The 27,457-nt window shown below is 31.7% G+C and overlaps 4 protein-coding genes across 8 annotated transcripts; 2 read left to right on the top strand and 2 right to left on the bottom strand.

The window, feature by feature from the left end:
* Positions 1-1,361: 1,361 nt before the first annotated feature.
* LOC141680419 (protein FAR1-RELATED SEQUENCE 5-like) lies at positions 1,362-2,378 on the bottom strand. The gene has a single exon (XM_074486650.1). The coding sequence runs from the start codon at positions 2,376-2,378 to the stop codon at positions 1,362-1,364; it is 1,017 nt and encodes a 338-aa protein (XP_074342751.1).
* Positions 2,379-2,591: 213 nt separating this feature from the next.
* LOC141680418 (protein FAR1-RELATED SEQUENCE 5-like) lies at positions 2,592-3,305 on the bottom strand. The gene has a single exon (XM_074486649.1). The coding sequence runs from the start codon at positions 3,303-3,305 to the stop codon at positions 2,592-2,594; it is 714 nt and encodes a 237-aa protein (XP_074342750.1).
* A 2,339-nt stretch (positions 3,306-5,644) lies between these two features.
* On the top strand, positions 5,645-9,785 carry LOC141677716 (uncharacterized). Of its 5 annotated transcripts, XM_074483755.1 has the most exons (5): positions 5,665-5,798; positions 6,361-6,747; positions 6,835-7,060; positions 8,600-8,964; positions 9,071-9,785. In XM_074483755.1, exons 4-5 carry the CDS (start codon positions 8,920-8,922, stop codon positions 9,581-9,583), a joined length of 558 nt encoding a protein of 185 aa, XP_074339856.1. In that variant the 5' UTR covers positions 5,665-5,798; positions 6,361-6,747; positions 6,835-7,060; positions 8,600-8,919; the 3' UTR covers positions 9,584-9,785. The 5 variants fall into 5 exon arrangements, with proteins under 5 accessions (XP_074339858.1, XP_074339856.1, XP_074339859.1 ...); XM_074483758.1 differs by lacking the exon at positions 6,361-6,747 and having other exon boundaries at positions 5,666-5,798; positions 6,941-7,060; XM_074483754.1 differs by lacking the exon at positions 5,665-5,798 and having other exon boundaries at positions 5,835-6,747.
* A 2,799-nt stretch (positions 9,786-12,584) lies between these two features.
* On the top strand, positions 12,585-13,760 carry LOC141678707 (CASP-like protein 1E2). The gene is made up of 2 exons (XM_074485073.1): positions 12,585-12,916; positions 13,307-13,760. The coding sequence occupies exons 1-2, from the start codon at positions 12,666-12,668 to the stop codon at positions 13,644-13,646; spliced, it is 591 nt and encodes a 196-aa protein (XP_074341174.1). The 5' UTR covers positions 12,585-12,665; the 3' UTR covers positions 13,647-13,760.
* Positions 13,761-27,457: the final 13,697 nt, after the last annotated feature.

The raw sequence follows: 27,457 nt of genomic DNA, 5'->3' as shown, positions 1-27,457 counted from the left end.
GACTTGTAATTACTTTAGTTAGTTGTACATATTTTGCTCGGTTGTATTTTATTCAGATTGGTTGTATTTATTTTGGTTGGTTAGATGTATTTATTTTAGTTGGTTTGTTTGTAGTTGGCATGTCAAGGCCATTTATTTTTAAGTTTAGTTTAGTTTGTTTTGGTTTTAGTTGGCATGTCATGGCCTTTTATTTTTAAGTTTAGTTTGGTTTGGTTTTAGTTGGCATGTCCAGGTCATTTATTTTTAAGTTTAGTTTGGTTTGGTTTTAGTTGGCATGTCAAGGCCATTTATTTTTAAGTTTAGTTTGGTTTGGTTTGTTTTTAGTTGGCATGTCAAGGCCATTCATTTTTAAGTTTAGTTTGGTTTGGTTTGAAATTTTACAGGTTTTTTGTTGGCTTAAAAACAAATAGGTCATGCCGATTTTTTTTATTTTATAGGTTATGTTTAACTTAAAAACAAAGAGGTCATGCCCATTTTTTTCAAAAAAACTGTCGAAATCTAGAAAATATGTAATAAAAACTATCATTTATTCGGTTTGTTTTGGTTTAGCATTATTGGAATTTGTTATTATGTACTTTGAAATATTAATGAATTTTAATTAAATATTGTCAATGTTGTTAATGTTAGTACTTGTTGGCATTATTAATAATCCCAAAAAAAGAAATGACTCCAAAAAAATTTTTGAAAAAAAGTTATTTTTGAATTTTTTTTTTCAAAGTTGGGCAGAAAGTTTTCTGTAAAACTGGAAAAAGTATTATATAAAAAATAAAACATTTGCAAGTACAATGACCAATCTGAAAAACTCTGGAAAGGTGCCTTACCCCCGCAATGCTTCATTGCGGCTGCCGCAATGAAACATTGCGGGGGTAATTCCAGTTTTCCATAATTTTGCAGATTGGTCACTGCACTTGCAAATATTTTGTTTTTTATATAATACTTTTTCTGTTTTACAGAAAACTTTATGCCCAACTTTGAAAAAAAAACTTCAAAAATAACTTTTTTTCAAAAAAAAATTTGGAGTCACTTCTTTTTTTGTGATTATTAATAATGCCAACAAGTACTAAAATTAACAACATTGAAAATATTTAATTAAAATTCATTAATATTTCAAAGTACATAATAAGAAATTACAATCATTTTATCTTTTTTTTCCTAATAATCTCAAGGGACAAGTTCTTCTATCATGGCCTTCTTCCCTCGCCCCACAAAAACTGTACTTTCGAAATTGTTTATTTGAACTTGACGTCTCGATACCACTTTTGAATCTACCGACTTGTGGACGTCCTTTTGTTTGTGTCTTTGGGGGATCTAATAACGGATCATCTTCTTCATTATCTTCTTCATCATCACTTTCATAGTCCTCATTTATTTGTTTCTCTCTCTTCTCCCGGAAAAGACTTAATCACATACTCATTTTCTCTTTCGATCACGCTCATCAAGTAATTATACCGCGAAACGGAGTAACTACCAACAACGGACAAACCTTGGAAAGCTTTACACAATCCACTATATCTTGCCGTTTGAGATTCTACAACATTACCAAGCATCTGAGGGGTACACGGTAGAGGTCCCGCAACTTTGTTTCCGTTTATTGTGTACCTCATTGTGACAAGATCTGGCGGTATCATCGTCTTTTGTTTCTTGTTAAAGTAACGGATCATGTGTCTACAAATCATCTCGGAATGTTCAATTTTTTTACATGTACAAGAATAACTCCCGTCGATGGAAACCGTCAAGAAAAAATTCCTTCTATAAATCTCCGGCAAGGTGGACTTTTCTACCAAATACATCTTTGAAAGATAATCTCCACAACCTTTCATGTTTTTCACAACAAAAGATTGACTTTTTTGAAGCTCTTTTTGAAATCGCTTAAACATCTCTTTTGTGTATATCCTGGAGGCATGTATCTCCATTGACGAGTTAGATAATAGTCTCCTTTCCTTGTACTCGGTGTCAAAATCGGCTTGAACCTTCCGTAAATATTGTGACTCCGAAGCTTTTTGTGAATTCTCAATGAATTCTTTCAAACTGGTCGACGCTTTCACATACTCATCAAAAAATGAATTCATAGACTCGCTCCTTGAGGTGGTAGTCATGCCGGCGGCAAAATATTGTTTCGTGAAAGCAAAAACCCATTGTCGTCTAATTACATACATATCATTTAGCCAATTGTGATTTTCAAGATCATATTTCTCTTTCAAATCCTCCCACCTACCTTCAAATTCCGTTGGTGACAATGACTTGTAGATATATGCATTAATCCGTCTTGAACTCCGAGTATTGATTATACAAAGTAGATAGTTTCTTGGGAAACTTGCTACTAATATGCCACGTACAATATGTATGGTTGGTGTTAGGCATAACCTCGACAATGGCATTACTTAAAGCGATTTCTTGATCCGTAATAATGGTAATGGGTGGCTTGTTATCGACCACTTCCAACCAAGTCTTCAAAACCCATCTATAGGAAGTCTCTTTCTCGTCCCTTACAAGTGCAAATCCAAACAAAATATTTTGGGAGTGGTGATTCACTCATGTAATTGGAATAAAAGGTATGGCATACCTATTAGTCCGATATGTCGAGTCGAAAGTTACCACATCTCCAAAATTCTTGTACGCGTTGAGCAAACGAGGATCAACCCACACCAAACCCCTGACCCGATTCTCCTCATCCACATCCACTCGGTAGAAAAATTTCCATCACTTTGTTTTTGCAAGTCTCGTAACAAAACCAATCCACACTCCGCATCACCGGAATCAAAAACCCGTCTTCGAATGTCACGTATTACATTTCGTATGTCTTGAGCGGAAAAACCAACTTTTTCAATACCACCACACGTCTCACTAAGTAAATTCATCACTTTCGGGGTCTCGATACCCGATTTGTTGAATAACTCAATCAAAGATCGGGTAAATGGATCTATGTTGCGTGATGTTTGCATGAATTGTACCTTATCCGATGTAACCATAACATGATTGTGCTCTAGGTTAACCTTGGTTACTTTCCATTTGTTTGAGCTTACTTTGTGAGCAACACACATACGAGCACGACAACAAGTTCGAGGAATGACATCTCGAGGTCGTTTCCCTTTAACCCTATCTTCAACTTCAAAGGATTTTGGGCCCAATCTTCCACCCTTTCGACATATATACAAACGTGACGATATACCACCATTTCTTGAATGCCTATGACTACTTCGAATAATTATCTCAAACCCTATACTTCGATCATAACCTCGATAAAAACTTTTCGCTTCATCCAACGAATCAAATATCATACCAACACAAGGAACTACATCCTTCATATTTCCAATAAAATTTTAATCATTAATTTTATCATCATCATCGCCATTAAAAGAATCATTACTATCATCGGAATCACCGTGAACATCGTGATTCTTCCAACCGAAACCAACATCATCATCACTATCTATTAAAACATGTGTTTTCCCTTCCCCGGATCATTAACTTTATCTTCAATACTATCAACATCCATTACTTCATCATCATTAAAAAAATTACGATAAACCCTCTTTTTTGTGGGGGGGTAACATAATTAAAATCATTATGATCACTAGATGAACTTGAATAATCAAATAAATAAGAAGCCATGAATTTTGAATACTAACCTTGATTTTCAGAAGAACAAATTTGAGCAAAATGTTAAGCAGCAGTAAAAACAGCAGTATAAGATCAAAAATACAGACAAATTAAGGTAGGTGTGAGCATTTACTGCACTAGAGCATTGTTTCATTACGGGGGGGCGCAATGAAATATTGCGGCAGTGCATACACTGTACACGCCCCCAAGCCAACAGCTGTAAGTATTTACAGTTTTAAAAAAAATGTACAACACACCCCCGCAGTGTTTCATTACGGTGGATACTTCACCCCGCAATGACTCATTGCGGTGGGGTCTTTTTTTTGTTTATTTTTGTCTTTTTCTTTAAAATTAGAAAATTAATCAAAAAAATATTAAAAAATAGTTTCTAGACTTAATATATTTCATTTAATATGTTAAATTTTAATTTCAAAATATAAATGTTTATAAGAGTAACTTAATTATAATATGCAACTATTTTACATAATTTTGTGAATATTTGGCACAATAGTTGTGTCAGATGATATTTCTTGACATATAAGTTATAAAATATTTATTTCAAATATCCAATTATACGGATGTTAAAATATAATTATTCTAATCATATCAAAAAAATTACAATATTTTTTAAATTTAATCCTTTATATTAATAATGGGAGATGTATTTGTTTTTTTCTTTAAAATTAGAAAATTTATCCAAAAAAATATTAAAAAATAGTTTCAAGACTTTTTATATTTCATTTAATATGTGAAATTTTAATTTCAAAATTTAAATGTTCACAAGAGTAACCTAATTAAAAAATGTAATCATTTTACATAATCTTGTGAATATTTGGCACAATAGTTGAGTCAGGTGATATTTCTTGACATGTAAGTTATAAATACAAATTTTGACAATCCAACTATACGGATGTTAAAATATAATAATTAAAATCATATCAAAAAACTATGATAATAATGCATATTAAAGACACCGCTCTTTAAATTATTTTTTTCATTTTTTCTGTAGTTTTCAAATATTAAATATTAATAATAATATTAAATATGAATATCTTAAGGTGTTAATATTAAATAGTAATTTAATATTAATTCATATTGACCATATAATAATTCAATATAATAATATAAAATATTAATATTTTAAAATATTAATATTAAATTCTAGTTTGTGATGTTCCACAATTATTGTCTCCTGCCGCAATGACATTGCGGTGGGTTGGCTGCCACTCCCGCCCAACCCACGTTGGCTCCTGATTGGATCTCATATATATATATATATATATATATATATATATATATAACAATCATGCACATTAAAATATAAATTATTATAGTTTTCGTGTTTTTTTATGAGCAACATTTATTATTTAGTTTCCTGGTGCTTGGTTCCAGATGCAAGAATTCAATTTGTTTTCTTCACTCGAATAATAATTATTTTCCATGCTTACTATTTTTTTTTGATATTATGTTATGCATAAAGTAGAAAACAATTTTAAAATATGAAATATATTTTAAAATTTAAATGTAATTGACATTCACCCAAATTCAAGAAAAATGAACATGTAACATTTATTATGTTGCTCCCGTAAATATGCTAGTAATCATATAAACAAGAGTGATTAACGGCAAGGGGAAGGGAATTTGTTCAAGATGGATTTCATTTCAGCTGCCGGGAATAATATCTATGAATTCTAGAAAATATTAATGAAGATCCCGCTCAGACTTCTCCTATCGGGAAGTCCTTCGCTCAATGCGGCGTATCATGTCACGCATACAAGACTTTTTCTTCTATAATCTTCTTCCTAAGAAATAAGGCTATGTTTGTTTTCCAAGATTAAGGGAGGGATTGTATTATAATACTTAAAAAAATATTATCCCTTGTTTGTTTTGAAAATTGGACCGAGGGATTATAGTACTAGGATAACAAGTTATGTTCATTACACATGATAATATAATACCCGACCTGTGCTGGTATTGGAAGGAATTAAAATGTTATTGGACAAAAATACCCTTACTAAGTTGAAATAAGTACAGCTCTATACTGATAGATATTTTGTAAACATCATCCCACTAGTATCGTCCCCTCATCTCGATAATACGCAGCCCTCATGGCTTTCATATGTGCAAATACATATGTATATGTATAGCTGTCCATTTCGTTACAGATCAACTACAAACAAAGATTTACTTATTATCCGGTAAGAATTTTTCGAATTGTTTTTTTAAACTTTTGTGTTTCTGAGTTATAAACAACTTTTATTTTGATGATTTTCATCTGATCCATGAATTATTTTTTACATCTGAAGCAAGTTTGATTAGAGTTATTTTAATCCTAGGTATTTTTGTTGTTTTTTTGTTCTATGATAATTTTTGTGATGTTTCTTTGATGGATTATTTGTTTGATTTTTAATGTAGACAATTTGTTTGTTCATATGTTTGACTCGAGTTCTGAAAATATATTCATGGGTTAAGGTTAATTCATCGATTTAATTTTGTAAACTCAACAGTTTTAGTACCGTATAAATATATGGTTCATTAGATTGTTGGGTGCATTAGAAACCCTGTTCTCATCCTATGTAGCTACAGATTTTCTAACAAATTTGTCGCAATTTATATATATATATATATATATATATATATAATGGGCTCCTTGGATGATCTGGTGATATTACAACAGCTAATGCATCATTTGAGTACGATATTGTCGTTATATGTGCATATCATTCATTTAATACGTTTGTTGCATCAAACCTCTGAAAGTACTTCGAGAGTTAGTAGGGATATAAGATTACTTCGTAGAAAGAGAGGGGCTGATTACTTGGACGATACCATAAATGACGGAGATTTGACCCTTAAGGAGCAACTTCGTATGAATAGAAATACATACGATATCTTGTGCTTCACGAGTATGGTCTTAGCGACTCGAGAAATGTGAATGTTGAAGAGCAAGTTTGTTTTTTCTTGCACATACTCGTTGGCCATCAAAAAAATAGGTCAATTAAACATACTCACCGAAGATCAAGCGAAACCGTGAGCAAATACTTCAACAATGTTCTTAATTGTGTCTTACGGTTGCACGATGTTCTTTTAAAAAAGCCTGAACCAATTACCGAATCTTGCAATGATCCTAGGTGGAAATGCTTTCAGGTAGTACCATCACTTAAGGCTGTTAAAAAACTTTTGATGCATAATTTTAATTTCCTTAATTTTTTTAGATGTATTTCTATTTTGTAGAATTGTTTAGGTGCTCTTGATGGAACTCATATTAGAGTTAGAGTTCCTCCGCACGAACATACGAAGTATAGAAATTGAAAGGGTGAAATTTCTACCAATGTATTAGGAGTATGTACACCGAATATGATGTTCGCCTATGTGTTACCTGGTTGGGAAGGCTCTGTTGCAGATGGCAGAGTACTTCGAGATGCAATTACTCGTAAGAATGGTTTACGAGTTCCTGCTGGTAAAACTAATACTCTTGTTTAATTACTTCAGTTATAGTATTTTTTTTTTGCAATACTAGATTAACTTTAGTTTATATATATAGGATATTATTATCTTTGTGATGCTGGTTATACAAATGGTGATGGATTCATGGCTCCACATAGAATACAGAGATACCATTTAGCAACATGGAAAGGGAAGCGTCCGACTTGTCCTGAAGAATACTTTAATAATGTCATAGTTTAGGTGGCTGTCTCTATGCTATAGCAAAGTGAAAATGATTTTATATAAGGGTCACATGGGAAGGGAGGATAATATTTTTGAACAGATCTTTAGGATAGTATGTTAGTTTTGGAAAATTATCCTCTTAAATTCACTTCGTGGACATCCAAAGCTTGTACACCGTAAGACAGTGAACAAGGATCTGCAGGATCGGTAATTTTTAGTTTTTACAAGAGGAGGCGATTACAGGGTTCAGACTCTTTAACCGTGTTAAAAGATTTATGCAATGAGAAGTCAAATGACACATGATTTACTTATTGATTACAGCTAGGAATGAGTGATGTATATAGCAATTTAAGTGATTAGCATGTTTGGCTCATGTTGTCCTTTTTTGTTAGTACATGCTGTTGTCAATTCTTGTGTTTAAGAGGCTATACGTAAAAGGCACAATGCGGTTACTTTTTAACAGTGTCTAGGTAAGAGCTTGAGAAGTCCTGAACCTTTGATACCTTGATATGTAGTAACAGAAAGCAGACGTGATAAAGATTAGTACTGTAACTTAGTCTAAACTAATAGTTTTGGAGTACTTCTTCTTCCCTCTGTAAACTAAGCAGTACAGTCATATTAGTAGAAATAAGAAAAGAATGAGTGACAAACTCCCCCAATTTCACTTTTTGATAGAAATTAAAACCCAAAAATTTTATAAAAAAAATATTTTTAGTTTTATGTGTCGTTTAACAAAGAATTTTGATTCTACATGCATATGCTAGTTTACTAACATCCTTCCATTGTAATTTTTTTTAATTCAACCCCCTTCAATTTGGAATCCTGGGTCCATCCCTGGCACTGATACTTTTTGTTAACTAGGTGGTGTTAGACAAATTTCAATCTTGTACTCAGTGATATTCTCACAGAGCTCCAATATGAATAGTTAAGTGTTAAACAAATCTTAACCCAAAACCTCTCTAGTACTTACGATTGTCAGAATATCATTTATATGGTTTTATTTCTGTGTATCATTTATTTGTTTATGTTTTGCTGATTGATGCAGTCGATTAACAATTAGTTTGATGCTGCAATCTCTTGTAGGTGCATTAGATTTAGAAATGTTTTTTTATCAAATGCTTCTTACTTGATCGGAGGTTATTTTCCAGATTATGTTGGAAATGTAAATTTGAGATTAGCTTGTATGTGATTATATGGCGTTTTTTGCAACTTTTTTGTTGTGATGTCTTCATTAGGTATAAAGATATCAATGTGATGTTTCATTAATTGGTCTAGGTTTTGTCTTGATGCTTGAATATAATATGATCGTTTTCATCCTTTTTAATTTTAGAAATCTCACATGGCATCCTTATCATCAAGTGGAAAACATCCCAGAGAAGGAAGAAATAGGAGGACTTGGACATTAGTAGAAGAAAAGGCTTTGATAGATTCTTATTATCTAATAATTGATGATGGCTACAAGTTAGATAATGGACAATACAAAACTGGATATCTACTCGAGTTGGAAAAGAATATGATCAAACTCATTCTAGGTACTGATTTGCGTGAAAAACCACTTATAGAGTCTAAAATAAAGACGTGGAAAAATTATGGGGTTCTGTCTATAGTGCTTTGGCGACTAGTTGTATTGCTTGGAATGACTCTCATAAAATGCTGAGTATTGATGATGAAGATGTGTGGACTCAAATGTGCAAGGTAAATGTGTCATATTTAAAATGTACAATATGTGGTTATTGAGTAGTTATTTAGTGTTGCTTTGGACCAAACATGTGTGTGACGCTTAAATGTTATTTTCTTATAGAGAGATTCGGAGTTAGCTAAGCTTCGTAACAAGCCTGTAGAGTGGTACGATGATTGGCAGAAAATTTTCGGTAAGGATAGAGCTACAGGTGAACATGCTGAGGCCCCTGCGGATTTCATTGAAAATCTTAATAAAGAGCAATTTGAAGCTGCTGAATTTTCGTGTTCTACTGGTGATTCACATGCAAATGAAGGAAAGAGGAAAAAAGCAAAGTTACAAGATGTTGTATTGGCATCAATGGAGAAAATGCAAGAAAATGTTGTGAGCCTATTGAAAACAACTGTCGAACAATTTGGAGTAATGAGTCAAAGAATTGGATATGAGCATGATTTGGGCAAGTCACGACGAGAAGTATATGGCATCATTAACAAGATTCACAATTTAGACAGTACACAAAAGTTGTTAGCAGTTTCAGAAATAGTCGATAAGCCCGCGGATGTTGATCTATTTTTAAGCCTCCCTGAAGATATGCAAGCTGAATTCGTGCATTTAAAGTTAAGTGGGCATGTGTGAGGACTCCAGACTCCAGAATGCGTAAAATATTTTGTTGGGTTTCTTAATATGCTTTGTTGGGTTTCTTAATTTGATGATGAAACTGTGAACATCCCAGTATCTTGTATAAGTAATTTTAAGGTAATTTAGACCATTTTTTAACCATATCAACGACAAAATGAGGGGAAAAGATGATATTCCCCGAGTTCATAATTTTCACCCATATCTCTAGAATTTCTTAGAACAAATGGTTGTCATAATTAATCTACAATCACCAACTTAAACTTAATAGTTTGATCATTGTTTAGTTATGATTTTTGAAACGTAAAAACCATGAGGAAAGAAGCGAAATGAATGTCAACAGCATGGGGTGGAAACAAGCCGGTCTTCTATATATAATCCTCCCCCGGTTGCTTTGACATTTCTGAAAGTATTTTCAAATTAGTAGTTGCTTTAAAAAAAATCATGTATTTTGAGGTGAAAATAAAAAATAACCATGTATATTTTTTTTTGGTTATTAAATTATATTCGACACACATTGAAACTATCATTTTTAAATATTTTAGAAATAAATGAATAAAGTCAAAATAACTAATCTCCCTCCCACAATTTTTGGCACTTTTTATGATCGAATTGACTATATTTTAATCATAAATTACATATATATATATTATATAGTTAAGAATAATTGTGTCTTTTAAAAAAATGTATAATTATGAATATAGTACAATTCGAAAATATATCTAATCTACTTTAAGGTATATTTTTTAGATTTTTTTAAATTATAAAAAGATAGCATATAAGTTATTGTCAAAATTTGATCAATTTTATCAAAAAGTTAAACAAAAATTTGATCAATTTTATCAAAAAGTTAAACAAGCAAAATGGGTTTGTGATTGTAAGAGTACATATGTGCTTTAAAGTTCAAAATGCGAGAAAAATATCAATTTTTGAATTTTTTGCTATTCTTGGTAATTGTAAAAATTAATATAGTAATCCATATATCAAACTAAATTCAGTTTTCTCCTCCACCTGTGAATTATTTAAAATTACATTTGATCATTACAAAACCGAATATAATGATATATTCATAAATTACTAAAAATTTACAATCAACATGTATTTTATAAATTGTTTTTACTTAATATGTTATACTCAGTGAGATTTTTAACCTAAGCATTTTTTAGTACAGTTACATAAATTATTTTAAAAACTTTCTTCCTTTCTAAATAAATAGTTAATACTTAAAATTTTATTTAAAAACAATTCAAGATAAGTTATGTAAACATATCTTGAGGCTTAACAGCCTGTTTCAAATGTGAACAAGGGTCAAATGATATCAAACTAGGGGAAGGAGGGAGTAATATAATAATAATGGATGAGATGGTCAGTGTCACACAGTCCATATGATCCAGTGTTTCACAACAATGTTCATTAAGGAAGAGGATGGGGCTAGTGATAAATGATTGATGCAGTTGGGATTTGGAAAGATATGACTTGAACAATTGTGGCTAATACAGTAACACGATTTTGTCTCTCTCATAACTTAATAAATGCACAAAAGTTGGATCAAGCTAGCAACTCCAACCCAGCATACTGGCTAGTTTAGTATCCTCTAAGAATTCGAAAGCAGTCAAATTTGATGTAAAATAGAAGTAGAACTTAAGGGGGTACAATTTCTTTGTGTTTGGACATTTGAAGTTTCGTCTAATGACAGTGCACTGAAGTAGCTGGCAATCTGCATATGTATTCAGGAATGAGTCGCTAGTAGTCAATGAGCCTCATGACTGCAGCCAGATTTCAAGCCTAACCTTCTTTGTCAGGTTCTCAGGTTTCCTGACTCGTGAGTGTTCGGATTCCCTATTAGCACAAAACGGTGCTCTGAATATGTCTAAAGCGGAATTAAGTTACGAATGACATATCTTTTTTAACAAACGTCAGAATTGAGGTAGTGAATAGTGCCCAACACGGAAACACCTCTTGATATAGCGATATCTCTCTCGTTCTCTTTACAAAATGTCGAAGGTTCTAACCTTATCAAAAACAAGGTGGGTGTCCGAATATATTTAAGTAGCAAAAAGAAAAAGGGTTAGCCAATAGTAAGCTGCGCAATGTAGTTGATGGAAGGACTTAAGTGCTGGCCTAAATGAACATGGCCACATAAGTATTTGTTACCTGTTACAACTTGGATGTGAACTCAATGAAGAAGGTAAGACGAACATATCGAGAGGCAGAGAGTTGAGTCATACGCATTCATCTTTCCGAATATGCATTTACACTCCAAGCCAAACAGATCATCAGGGTCATCCCCACGTCGCCACTCCGTTTTTACAGATCAAACAGCTCTGTTCATTAAATACTTCAAATTATATCTTATTTCTCCAACAAATTTAATACTCGACAGGACATGTAACTGCATTGGTTATTGTCATGATCCTGACTTATCCTCGTTGTTAACATGCGATAAAAAAAAAAACTACATCTTGTCTATCAAAACAAATCCAAACTAAACTAATTAACTTTACATTATTATGATTTTGTTCACTTAAAACTTTGACAGCATGAATTTGTTTATATGCGTTATACAAATAGAGTTAAAAGCTTACATTCCTAACAATTTAGCTCAACTCTACCAAAATTTAGTTTGACGCCCCAACAGTTTGTTAGAGTAGTAAAAAATTTTGAATAGAATTCGGTCGGTCGCATGAATAGAGTAATGCTAAAGGTACAAAAAATGTTATAAAATGATTTGTCAGGAGTGATGTGACAGTTTTGAATAATTTAATTAGTGTTTTTGATGTAAATGCAGGGAGAATCGATTTTTTTTAGCCAATAAAAATTTGACATATGACATTCTGTAACTTTTTTGGGAATCAATTTGGTACCCTATATTTTCCCACATAAATATTTGTGCATATTGGTTCTGTTGGAACTTGGAACACTTCTGCCTTCTCTGTCGTGTTTCAAATTTTTTTCTATATAAACCGTTCCCGCCTTGACAAATCTCTTTAAAGTCTAGACTAGAGTATCTCTCTCTCCCTCTCTCTCTCGGGGTCATTAAATAGTGTTTGCCGAGAATAGAGATTATAAAATATATAAAAATATGGAAATGGAGGAAATCAACAAAGTGGTGGGAGATGAAGAGAAAGAAAGAGACGTAAAGGTGGGAATGAGAAAAAAAGTGAGAAATGCAGACTTGTTTATAAGGTTGATTGCTTTGATACTGTCCCTTGCCGCAGCTATTATTCTGGGACTTGATAAACAGACAAAGCTTGTCCCCATAACCCTCGTCTCCACTCTGCCTCCGCTCAATGTCTCGGTTACCGCCAAATATCATTACCTCCCCGCCTTCACGTACGTTATAATTCTCTTCTCCTTTATCATTTTTCATTATCTACTCTAATTTAGCAAGGTACTCTAATTTAAAACAGAACTTCTAAAATAGTGTAATAAAAGTTGCCTACTAGATGTTTAGGTGATAGAATCTTGCATGTGTTTTTGTGTTTAGACTGTTGTAATTTGTAAGAGGAAGTGTTGAAATGTATGATTGTGTCTTCGGTCTTGTTCTCTTGTAGCACGATTACGATATTCGTCTCGTCTGGCACGAATGTGGGATTATCTAAATTTGTGACCGAACTTTTAGTTTTAAAACCTTGTTTCATATACTATGAGGCGCCTGTCATAAATTTCAGATATACTATTGCTGTGTTAGACTATTAGTCCTTATTGCAATAACTATTTCAGATACTTTGTGGTGGCAAATGCTGTTGCATGCTCGTATGGAGCTGTCTCATTAGTCCTAACATTGGCAAATAAAGGGAGAAAAAACGGAGGCTTGGCAAAGGCCATCGTGGTGCTAGACCTGATCATGGTGGCTGTCCTAGCTACCGCCAATGGAGCTGCTGCAGCTGTTGGATATATTGGCCATGAAGGCAATACACATGTACGATGGAACAAAGTTTGCAATGTTTTCGGAAGATTTTGCAACCTAGTGCTGGCTGCTGTTGGAGTTTCGCTTCTCGGATCGCTGCTGTTTATCTTCCTAGTTATGCTTGCTGTGCTGAATGTCCATAAGAAACACTAGCTACTAGTACAAAGCTTGTATGAATCTCAGCAGTATCGATTAACAAGCTCTGCTATTATTATACTTCCTCTGTTTTTTCCATTAAAGAAGAAAACAAATGTAGTGCTTTCTGTATCCATACCATTGTACACTTGTTCATTCAAATAAAAAAAAAATATTATAATTCAAAATTTGATACGAAGTATTTAAATTTTTAAGATCTAAATAATATTTACTCACACTCATACATGTCATTGTATGAGTAAATATTATTTAAAATATTGAATAATGCGGAACATTTGTTTCTTGGAGGCCAAGTACAAGAAATAAGGTTATTGGAGAATCTGAAGCACTCCGTACGGGAAAAATTGGAGGCAAAATCAGTTTTATCTATTATTACTAATGGTAGATCGTCTGTCGATGTTACTGTTTCTGGTGGAGTTGCATTTTTCGGAATTGAGGTTGATTTGAGGCGGAGCTTGGTGGTGGATATTTTGAAGGTGTTTGGTAAGTATGGGGTTGAGATTTTGGCGGCAAATGTGTCTGTTGATGAGCATAGGCAGAAGTTGATGGTGACTGTGACGATGAATGTACGCGGCGGTGTGGGAGGTAAGCAAGTTATTGAGATGATTAGGACGGAGATATTGTTTGTTTAACCTAGTTTATGTGATTATTGAATATTAAGGAATTTTCATGACTCGAGTAAATTTTGTATTGAGAATGTTAAAAGTTTTGGATATATGAAGCAACAGAAATGAAAGGGTATATAATATAACCTTGGTTTTGTGTCACATTTTTATAAGAATTTTAGTTGTGTCGTTGATTTTGTTTGCCGAGTACTACTTAATATTATAGAACCTAGTTTAGATATTTTTAATTCTGTGTGGAAGATGATATTAGATGATAATAGAATGAAACTTGTCACGATTTCCTTATCAGAAGCCTGATGATTTCTTATAATGTCTAAAGTGTTGGAAATCTGAAGCTGTGGAGGTGACCATTTCTTTATCAAAAGCGTGATGTTTGCTGATAATGTCTTAGTTGGTAATTTGTATGAGTAGAGGTGAATATTGCTTCCTTCTGATAATCGGTCGTCTTACTTCTTACCCTACTTCTTGACTGTGATTTCGTTTGTGGACAAGCCTCGCTCCTCGTACAAAGCTTAGGGCTAACGTGACTTTAGCATCATGAATTAGGCCTCTATTGTCTGTGATGTAAACTCTTTTTTCTTGTCCTTTACTACCGAGTGTTGATGGATCCGTCAGACATTGATCTTCCAAGTAAACAGTGAAGGCTCATCCAACTGCTTGGCATTTGTATGAATATGATAGTGACCTAGGAATAAGAGGAAGAATCACGATGATAAAAGCCTCTTCTTTTTTTACATATTTTACCCCATATTCCCCTGTTTGCAGAAACCTGAAAGCTGGTGACCCATAATAATATGGTCACTGGAGTTTGTGACTCGCACTTGAAGCAAATATTCTAACATGTGGTCTGCTAAATCAGAGAAGCGGCTCCATTTTAAATTCTAATTACTAATATTGTGATACCAGTAGGCTGCAAATTTATCCTGGTGTTGTTTAATGACCTTGCCAGCGATCAGTACCAATTTTATTAGATTATATTCCAATTCCAATATCCACTTTAAACCCTTTGACAAGGCTTCAAATAATAGAGATCAGACTTTCTCCGTGTATTCAGTTTTTTGTGGCATTGATACCATCGTCCTTTGAAAAGCAGACTTTCTCCGTATAATGCTACCAAGTAGCAAGTGTTGGGAAACAACACATTCAAGTCTGTACCTTGAGAACTACACACTCTATTTCCCCCAAACTAGGAAAAAAGAACTAGATTTATTGTTTAAAGCAACACTGATTCATACATACCTTGCTTGCCTACTACTATTAAGTCTTGGTGCAGATCTTTTTAAGCTCCTCCACTGCAGCAGAAATTGCCTCTTCTTCATTCATCTTAATACGCTCACACTCACTCAATGCTTTAGCCTTTTTCCTCATAGTATTATCCCCATTCACCACCACTTTTATAACTTTGAAACCTCTGTCCTTTGGGGTTCAACATTCACGTCTATTTCAATCTCCAAACCAGCACCAGCTCCACCACTACCCTGCAGTTGAGCGGTTGCTCAAAGTTCATTGGAAGCCCTGTGATCAGAACCCCGTGACTCAAACTTTCTCTGACAGAATTCCACCCACATTGACTCAAAAAACCTGGTGTACTCGAATGTCCTAATATCTTACCTGTGGTGCCCAACCTTCCACAATCATTCCCCTCCCTTTCAATATATCAACATAACCTTCAGGCAACACCTCTTCAATCTTCATATTTCCAGCTCAACCTGGAAACCTAATAATGCATATGAAATTCACACCACTAATCTCAAGCCTGAAAGCCAGCTCTTCCATCTCTTTCTTTGCTGTCCAGCCATTTCATTATTTCCATATTATACTCAACTTCTCCATCTTTTTCTTCTTGGCCTTCATGATAAGTAAACTTTTGTGTTTGTTAACATAGACATAGAGTTTAAATACTTCTCTTCAATATCATCACTACTTTTGATCAGCATAAATGGAGATGACTTTGCAACACAAGAAAGAAAAGGATCATCATCATCTTTAGTTATTTTAGCAGCAGCAATCATCTTTCGTATGATCGTATCTCTGCTGGACGAAAAGAAAAGACAGAAGGAAAAGGCAAGCCTGCTCATCTGTTCTTGAGAGCATAAAAAAGTAAAACTTTGATGCAGCACTAGAAATATGGAAATAAATGGTAGGAATGTGATGAGAAGATGAAACTTCAGAAACCCGACTATCATATATTACAAGACCTGGTTTCAAGTTATTGTAAGCTGGGAATAGTTACTGTATGCTTGGAATAGCCAGGGACCAGGGCCGTCTCGAACATATTTGAACATATTCGAGTCTAAGCGAACATTAAAAATGAGGCCCTTGTATATTTTTCTATAAAATTCAATTTTTTTTATATAAGACAAAATTGACTAATAAAAGGATTCTTACATAAAAAATGATTATAATTAATTTGGACGACAGTAGTATAATAACTACATATCACAACTGCCACTTTATTTAACTTAAATATAATAAAAAAAACATAGATGAAAGAGTAGTCTTGAAAGAATCCCTTGAAAATTCTTGAATTGTCCACTGTAGTTATATATCTTCTGCTCCCGGGGCAGAACTAGAAATCAAAATATGGGGGACAAAAATAAATAAAAATAGAAAAAATATCGATTTATTTGAGATGTGCTCATTTTTTTTAATTTAATAAAATGAGTTAATGATCTTCTCAAGAGAAATGGTCATCTAATTTCCTTTCCATATATACTAACAGGTAATTTCTAAAAAATTCATCTTCCATTCGATTTCGAAAGCTTATTATCATAATTTTTCTAGTCGAAAATTTTTGTTCAGTGTTGCAATAGATTAAAGTCAAGTGTTGCAATAGATTAAAGTCAAGATAAGTCGTAATAGTCTATCAACTAACGGCTACATGTTAGTTTTTTCAATAATTACTAATCCATGACAAAAATTATCAAAAAGTGGACATATTTTTCAAATTTGGATGAAAAGGAGCATCTAACCCATATATTATCTTCCAAAAAATCTCATAAAATCTCTAAGCTAACTATCAAATTTTCTTTATATTGAAAGACCAATAACCATTCTTAGGATTTAATGACGCACTTAAAATAAGAAGCTCGCAAATATTTTCTATATTGAAAGATTGTAATTATCCCTCGAATTTAATGACACACTTAAAATGATAAATTCCATCGTTTGATTGCTAAACCTATTATTTAACTGATGCAGTTGTTATTTCAATTCGGTAATGATATTCCATTGTCACCGGTTGCTTTTGGTTTCTTATCGGCGAATAGACTTAAGCACGTCGAGCATTCAAGTCTGAAATTAAAATGATATATTGCTCGCAAAATGATTTTATATTTTCTAAAAGACTCTCCCAAACCATCACTTCTCAATTTCTGAATAACACGTGAGAACCAAATGCATAGCATTTAAAATATACTGCAACTTTTGTTGAAATACTCGACAAAGTAGATTAGTAATAGCTGTTATTTTTTTTACCCCACATAATATAAACACAAATTTACAAATTCATAAGACGTTAACTTTTACATGTTATGATATACAAATATTATATTAGACTCTTTTTTAAAAAAAAATTAATATTTAACCATTATCAACTATTTATATTATATTTGATAGACTATTTAAATTAAAGAGAATTCGTTTTAATATATGTAAAAGTAATTAAAAATTATATTCTTAATTAACGAAAAACACATCATTTTATTAATTAAAATATCAAACATCACTAACGTTCATTAATTAATCATAAATCAATTTTAAATCTAATAAATTAAAATATTCTAATAAAAAATTATTATTTTATATTAAACTAAATTTGGATCAGTAATCACCACTATTTAATAATCCAAATTTGAATTTTTGGATGTGTGTTGGAGATACTCATGTTATGCTGTTAATGAGCATGTATGTTATAAACAGATGTTTGTTTTTAAGAACGTTAGGTAGTTTCCTTCAAATAAAAATGAGAACGTTAGGTAGTTAGTTTTATTTAATTTTTATAACATGATCGTAAATATTACGAGTATATTGTAATTGTTATATTTTATATTTCACATTTTTATAATTATTATAATTTCAGATGTATAATAATAATATTCTTCCGATTAAAAAATTATTTAAATAAATTTAAATCAAAATTTAAATATAAATTCTTAAAATAGCTATCAACTCTTTTTTTTGTAAAATGCTATCAACTCTTATGAAATAATAAAAATATTTTTTACTAATTTTAGTATCAAAAGATAGAAATCAATATAAGTTGCCTAGAGCGTAGTAGCAATTAGTGACAAAAAAAAAAAGAATAATAAATTGCAAGTAATCTGTGCTATAAGAGCACGAAGTGTTCAAGAGTTTTCGTAGCAGTTATTATGTTCGGTTCACTCTCGTTCTTATAGAGAAATTTCATACAACATACTCATTTGTAAGGTTAAAGCATCTCCAACCACAAGACTTGTTATCTAAAAGATTTAGTTAGCAATAATTTTACATATCCATCATCTATTATATTTGTTGATCATGTAGCAATTAGTTTAGCTAAAAATATCCATGTCAATTAGTTGAAAACATCCATATCAGTAGAGTTGAGTTCTATGTTGACCATGTTTTTGTTAGAGATCATGAAGACTATTTATGTTATCTTCTGTAATCAAAACACTATGAAATATTCAGTAATATCCATGTCAATTAGCTAAAAACATCCATTACTGCCTAATTTAAACCTAAAACTAATTCTACACGTTAACACATACAAATATTATATTACATTTAACATATGTTTTAAAAATTTATTTTATATTTAATTTAACTTTAATAATTATTTTAATATATATTTTATATTTAATCATTACATATAATACCACCGGAGCACAACCTTCTCTCACACATATTCAACAAAATATTTGATAATCAACTTTTAGCTACCCATTTAACTATTGTTATCGGAGATTTGTCTTGCTACAAATCTGCGTTCTTAGAAAATAAGAACTCAACGACTATCTTGAGAGAATACAAGATTTTCCAGATCTGTTTGTTACCACTATATGCTTTATAGACTAGTAACACGGGTTTACAAAATTTTCACTAAAATGTACTAAATCAATCTCTAAAGTAACATTGTCTATTCTTTTTCTGGTGTTAGCAACTCTTTGCAGAATCTTGCAGGTCTGTGACGATCCTTTATCCAGTGAATCTTAACCCTTGATCTTGTATTCTTCAACCTGCTTTTGTAGTATTTCCAAATCAGTGAATGAATTTTTTTGACTGATAATCTTGAATCTTGAACTTGTCTGTATTCTGAATTTGAGATAGTATGTCGATATCTTTTTTTTACAGTAGAGAAGTGTCACATCGATAAGTATATTGACTTATCGATATCTCGAGTTCTCGACATATATAAATGACTTGTCGAGGTGTCTAATCTCGACATGTAGAATAACTTGTCGACATCTCTAGTTCTCGATCTAGGCTTTTGACTTGTTAATATCTTGAGTTCTCTATATGAAGATTTGACTTATCGATATCTTTAGACCTTTACACGAAGAATCTGACTTGTCGATATATCTGAGTTCTCTAAATGTGGAATTTGACTTGTCAATATCTTTGAGATCACTACATGAGTAATTGACTTGTCGATATCTTTGAGATCTCTATACGAGAAATTAACTTGTCGATATCTCCAGTTCTCTACATAAGCTTTTTGACTTGTCGATATCTTAGATCTCTATATGTACATAGACTTCTCGATATCTCATGTGACTTTTTGATAGGCCAATTTTAGATTTCTCGACAGAATTCTCGATAGATCTGTGACTTGTCGATATCTTGACTTTGAACATTTTTCCTAAAACAGCATTATTCAACTTAAATTTCTACACTTTTCTCTGAGACATGATCAAGACTTGATCTTCTTTCAGAGTTTATTTCTTAGCTTGAAACTGTTCACAGAAAATCCCCCGGTCTAATCTATTAAACATTTTTACAGACTCAAGGAATATAATTACAGAATACAAATATTGATTATCATACAACTTAATCTTAGGGCTATCAATATGATATAGTCTTGTTATTATACAGGCGTGTCTTGCACAACATCCATCTTTTATTATATTTATGGGGATTTGTATAATATATCCCAAATTAGTATGTTACTTTACAGATGTATCCCATTTTGTTTAATAACTATTAAAATGTCCCAAGGTTAAATTCTAACTCTTATATAACTCATATACATATAATTAGTTTATATATTTATGTACTTGTTTACTTAAATTGACTAAAATATCCCCAAAATTTTACAGATAAGTTAATAAACTAGAGATTAGTTTTAAGTAATCACGTAACATGAGCCCCCAAATTTTTTTATGTTAGGTGTCTACTCCCGCCTTTACCAACCAGTTATTTTTTTTATCAACTGTCTACACTCCCGCGTAATACACATCCCCTTACCTCCTCGCAGTGTTTTCTCATCACTTGTGTTCTCTCATAATTATGGAGAAGGAGAAGATTGAAGAGATTATATCATCCAATCCTATAAGGTAATATTTCTTGATTGTTTACTTGTTATTCTCTTTTCTAAAATTTAACAGTTCTAATTGACTTAATAATATAATTGTCTTTTGTTAATTATAACAGAGATTTAAGATCAACCTTGATATGTAACCCACAAATTAGGTGTGTGACACCTAAAAAGTTGATTTGTCAACCATCCACCAAAGTATACACTCCAAGAAAAAGTCCACGTTTGATTGAAAAGGCTAACATACTAAGGCAAAATATTTCAAAGATGGTGTTGGATTTTGAAAGTCATGTTGAAAAGTTCAGTCTAATGTCTGAAACCCATGTTGCTAGTAATCAAGATTTTGTGAATATGGATGTTGATGGCCTAGATCTGAATTTCTGAAATTTGGTCTCTGAAAAAGTTGATAATGTTGAAGAAGCATTAAGTGTTATTCAAGAACCAATTATACAACTTGAGAATTTTGGAGAAGATGATTGTCATTCTGAAGATCAACCATGGAGCCAACCACTTATGCATAGTGAGGGTGAAGATGATAAAGAGTAAAATGAGTTTCTTTATCATTTTAGCGTGAAAAACAAAAGTGATGATGAAGATAATGAGAAAGAAATTGAAGGTAATATTTCTAATTTAACAAAGCAAAATGTTATGGTTAATGACAATGTGCCATCTGAGAACTTCTCTAATATTCCAAAAAGTAATGTTAGTATTGGGCCATTGTTGAATGATAGTGATTTTGGTGATTTTTTTGTTGCTGGTTTGGTGGATCCCGAGTTGTTTTCTGAACCGAAAAAGGATGAACAAGTTGTTTATGATAAAATTGAAGTAGGTTTGCAATTTTTGGACAATACTTATTTTTAAAAGCATCTTAGAAAATATTGTTTATCTAATAGGATAGTATGCAAGTTTCATAAAAGTGATAATATTAGGATCAAGGCTGTATGTCAAAATTTTGGACAACCGATCATGTGTCCCTGGTTTGTATACGCACAGAAGATCCCTGGTGAGCCAACTTGGAGTATAAGAAAATGCGACCTACATCACACTTGTGTTGGAGATCCTAATGGAAAGAATTCAAGTGCAAATCATGAGTTTGTGGCTGAGTATTTGATTGAAAAGATGAAGAAATCACATAGCAAAATTATACTCAAACCTAATGAGATTGCTGATGAGTTCCGGGCTAGTCACAATACCTTAATTCCCTATCATGTTGTGTAAGGTCCCGTATGAGGGCTATTTTCAGCTAGAAGGGGGGTTGAATAGCTTAATTACCAATTTAAAAATTGTTGTGGCGTTTTTAAAAATATTTTATCCCTTTTTAAAACTTTACCGAGTGGTTATGCAGTTTATATGTGCGGAAGATAAAGTGCAAGGAAAGAAAATACCACACGGTGATTTTATCCTGGTTCGCGATGGCGCAATCTCTAATAGATTCGCTCACCCCTACTCCAGTCCCCGAGCTCCTCTCCCGGACAGGGATTTTCCCTTATAATAAACTCGCTTTTTTAGTAGGTGGAGAAGCCTTTACACCCTTTACAAGTATTTATCTTGGTGCGTAACACAAGGGTCACCACCTCAAAAATAAATGTAATACCTACACAACTAATCTTAGAAGATAACTACCCGCTATTTCTTCAAAGTTGTTGTAGAGCCTTTGTGTGGACTTGGCTTCCTTAGCTTTTGCCGGTCTTGGATCTTAGTGATCCGGTCTTGGGTCTTTCCTCTTTTTCACGGTGTGAAGACTACTAACTCCCCGTTAGTACGTCTAGGACTTGGGTCTTAGAACGAGAATCACCTCACGTCACTTCACCTCACTACAAAACTAATAAGACAATCCACGAAACAAAACAAGTAGGAAAATATTTGTTTTGAACTAGTATGTTACTGTACTAGCCCACAAATAGTATAATATTCAAATAATTTTTTTTAAACAAAATAAGAATACTTGACTTAAGATAATAAATAGTAGTCCAAGTATTTTTATGATTACTTCTTTATAGATTAAATAGATAGGTGGAGTAATATGAGAAGTCTTTTTATATTAAGCACTTATGGCTTATGACTTCTTTACTATTTTTCTTCTTTCGATTATGTATTTATAGATCGAAGAATACTTTAATTACAACCTCGGAGTTGTATTTTTACCTTTAAGTATATCAACTTAAGGTTTTAAGGTATACTTGTATATTGACGATTATAAGGTCAACGTATACTCTTTTAACTTCAAGCACGTTTATAAGATTTATGAGTCTTAGCCAAGATCCAATTAAATAAGTGCAAGTAATTGGCTTAAGATTGTGCTTTCGAAGTTTGGACGAATAATTACGAGTATTTTATAGATATCGTAGTATAACCCCACGGAACACTGAAAGATGTTAGAAGGGGCTTATACGATATGACTCGTAATTGTTTATATACATGATGTGTTAGCCAAGATCCAATTAAATAGCGTAAATTAATTGGCTAACTCATGGATTTGATTCGTCCTTAATTTTAACGAATGATTACGAAGTAGTTTATATGGAACAAGCTATAATCCCCCGGAACACTAAAGATGTTAGAAGGGATTACACTTTTACTTCGTAATATTTTATATGTATGTTATTAGTTAGACAATATCCAATTAAAGAGCGTTAAGTAATTATCTAACTCGTACGATCCGTTCTAAGATTTGACAAATTACGAAGTATTTATATGAGACAAGTAATAATCCCCCGGAACACTAAAGATGATAGAAGGGATTACACTTTTTCTTCGTAATTATTTTATGAGCACGATTGAATGTTAGCCAAGATCCAATTAAAGTGCAAGAAATAATTGGCTAACTCGTACTTGTGTCAAATATAATCTCCCTCTTGGAGATAAAGTACTTTTCTTTTTAGATCTTCTCGTTGGAATGATTTTTTACGAAGATCAAGTACTTATTCGAATTCCGAGTTCGAATCTAAGTTCTCCCCGAGAACTTACTTTATAAGAGAGCTTGTATTAGATCTTAAGATGAAGTAGAGAAGTTAAGTACAAAGCTTAAATACAAAGAACTCAAATAAGAAGTTAAAACTAACCACTTTTGGAAAACGGGGTCGCCGGAAAAATTCGTCCGAGGTTCTGCCAGATTTTGGCACTTTGGTCGAACTTGGGCAGCCCTTCGGGAGTCCGGGAAGTGGTAGTGGATGAGCTCACTTGGTGGGATAAAGCTTGGTTGGGTGAAGCTAAGCTTGGGTTTTAAAAACCTTGTATATATGTAAGTATATAGAAAAAAGAGAAGGTTTTTTAGAAGAAGTGTGTGTATAGAATTTGAAAGAGATGAAGAGAAGCACTTCTTGAAAAAATCCCAGCAACTTTGTGGCTCTTTAGCTTAAATAAAATGGGTTGGGGTGGGGGTTTATTTATAGGAGGAGTTGGGTGGATTGAATGGTTGAGATTTGAGAAGGAATGAATGGTGGATGGAGTGTATCACATGAATTGATGACATGACAAGTAGGTTGTGTTTCTTTGCAAGTGGGAAGAAAGCACAAGCTAGTATCCATTCAAATCTAAGCTAATATATATATATATATATATATATATATATATATTAAATATATATTTTCCTTTTCTTTAAATCATTCTTTAATTACTTTAATTAAGGATTAAGCACCATTAATTATGACCACCCAAAAAACTCTTAAATAAATATCATAAAAAATATGAAAATTACCTAAATATTATAAAATAATGTCCTGAAAGTTTTGGTCAAATTTAGTCAATGGTAGCTAGGTCAAACTTGGTCAACTGTGGGACCAACTGCCTCGATTTTTGTGCCCGGACAAAAATTCTCTGAATGCTACGAAATTTTTACCATACTTAGAAAATACGATTTAAATGTTACATACCAAATTTCAAGTCATTCTAGCATGTGGAAGTATTTTATCTAAAATTGGAACTGTTCTGTCAGCCTTTCTTCCGAGTAAAAATACCATTGGTCTTGAAAAAAAAGGAGATGGACCTTTTGACCAAAGTTTTGACTTGTATAAATACTTACTACTATATGAGATATATTTGGGTGATAGGAGATGTGTTTGAGTATTTTTGAATAATTTTCTCCGAGAAAATGCTGATTTTACGAAACGGGAGAAAATTACTGTAAGTATACAGAAATGAGTTGCAGAACTGGATATTAATATTCCAATCATGAATAATAATCTTTAAATAAAAACTTTTTTTATTATATGTAGAGATATATTTTGGAGCGAAGAGTTAAATATTTTTGATATAGCACGAGACTTCTAAAGAGTATTTCTGATATATTCCTTATTCGAGCTTGTTACTATATTCCTGTTGCAACACAGATCTAAGAAATATCATATCTTGATATTTTTTCTTTGATCATATTGTCTTAGAGATATATTCCATAAAGATATAGTTTTGATATTTTGCAAGAATGAAATATCTCTTTTATCTGTTTAAAAGACATGATTTTGCTAGTTTGACTTTTTGACTTTGATTTGGATCAATTTAAATTCATGTCCTAATGGAGAGGATCTACGTGTTCTTAATTTTATGTTTAATCGTACAAATACCAAAATAAATAATATATTGAAGATATCCATTCATGTTGCATGGAGGGCTAGAAACAATGTTTAGGAGAAAATTAATGGCAGTTATGATGAAAGTTTCAAACTATTAGCAAGCTTATGTCAGATGATTACTAGAAGCAATCCAAAATCAATTGCAACTTACACATATAACATGTATATTTTTTAGTTTATGGTATTCTCTATTATAGTTTATGATAATTAATACATACTTTATTACATTAGTACCTAAAATAATATATATTAGCATTAAAACTACAAAATAATACATATTTAAGTGTTTAATATTATTTAATTTAAAAATTAGTAGATACTTTTTTTCTTTCAGATAAATTAACTTCATATATTAGTACAATTTTGTTGTAATTTTTAAATTTTACTACATGTTTTTTCCAAGCAAATTAATATATATATGTAAGTGTTAATTGCTCTGGTTTTAAAATTTTGTACCTATTTTTTTTCTTTTTTACTAATTAACACATGTTGTAGTATAACACTACTTTATTTTTAAAGAATATGTACATATTTGTTTCATATAAATGAATACATATTTAAGTGTTGATACTAATTTAGATTTAAAAAAAAAACATATTTTTTCCTCTACTACAAAAGAATACATAATTAAGTTTTTAATATTGATTTAATTTAAAAATTAGTAGATACTTTTTTTCTTTCACACAAATTAACTTCATATAATATTGTTGTAATTTTAAAATTTTACTACATATTTTTCCATACAAATTAATATATATGTAAGTGTTAATATTGCTCTAGTTTTAAAAATTTATACCTATTTTTTTCTTTTTTACTAATTAATACATGTTTTAGTAAACACTACTTTAGTTTTAAAAAATATGTACATATTTGTTTCATATAAATTAGCATGTATTTAAGTGTTGATACTAATTTAGATTTAAAAACTAGTACATATTTTAGTAGAATTGTGATTTAGCATTCAAAATTAATACATATTTTTTTTCTTTACTACAAAACAATACATAATTAAGTGTTTAATATTGATTTAGTTTTAAAATTAGTAGATACTTTTTTTCTTTCACACAAATTAACTTCATATTTTAGTACAATATTTTTGTAATTTTAAATTTTACTATATATTTTTCCATAAAAATTAATATATATATATAAGTGTTAATATTGCTCTAGTTTTAAACATTTGTACCTATTTTTTTCTTTTTTACTAATTAATACATGTTGTAGTATAACACTACTTTAGTTTTAAAGAATATATACATATTTGTTGCATATAAATTAGCACGCATTTAATACTAATTTAGATTTAAAAACTAGTACATATTTTAGTATAATTGTGATTTAGCATTCAAAATTAATATATTTTTTTTCTTTACTACGAAAAAAATACATATTTAAGTTACTAATACTTATAACTTTAATTTATGTGTGCTTTAACTTTTCTTTTTCTTGTTTCAGATAAAACTTTTGAGTCTATAACAATATCTTTTGATACACCTATGAAGGCTTTTATTAGTGGTTGTAGAAATGTGGTTGTAGAAATATGGTTGGTCTTGATGGATGTCACCTTAAGGGGAAATATGGTGGTTGCTTATTATCAGCCAATGTTGTTGGTGAGACTACGTAGCTGTATGAACAGTTACGTGATAACTCAACACGATAACAATACTAAAACATGACAGGTTAATAATACTACGTCTACACAAGAAATCAGGAAGAATGAAGACAAGAAAAATACAAAGAATCAGAAGATTAGAAGAAGGCCTGAAGTCTGTCTACAGGTCACTGAAAGAAGTTCATTAATATGATCATGCCTCAGTGAAGAACAAAGGTTAAAGACTTTCAGGGTTTCAGAAATGTTGAAGATTCAGTATACAAGTGCTACCGGAAGATTTCAGTGTATTGGCATTGATTGAAGATAGACAGTGTTCGAAGCATAGGAATTTGAAGAATTGAAGACAGGGTATAGACAAAGTTAATGAAGACGTTGTCTAAAGTATCATAAAGGATTCCAGTTAAAGTACAGTCGTTTATTGAAAATCAATATCTGAAGCAATAAAGTTGAGGCAAGCTTAACAATGTAATTAAGTCTATAATACG

This window comes from Apium graveolens, chromosome 8 (genome assembly GCF_009905375.1).
Source record: "Apium graveolens cultivar Ventura chromosome 8, ASM990537v1, whole genome shotgun sequence".
Classification (NCBI taxonomy): domain Eukaryota; kingdom Viridiplantae; phylum Streptophyta; class Magnoliopsida; order Apiales; family Apiaceae; genus Apium; species Apium graveolens.
Note: the sequence above shows the minus strand (reverse complement) of the source record. Positions and strands in the feature narration are given on the sequence as shown.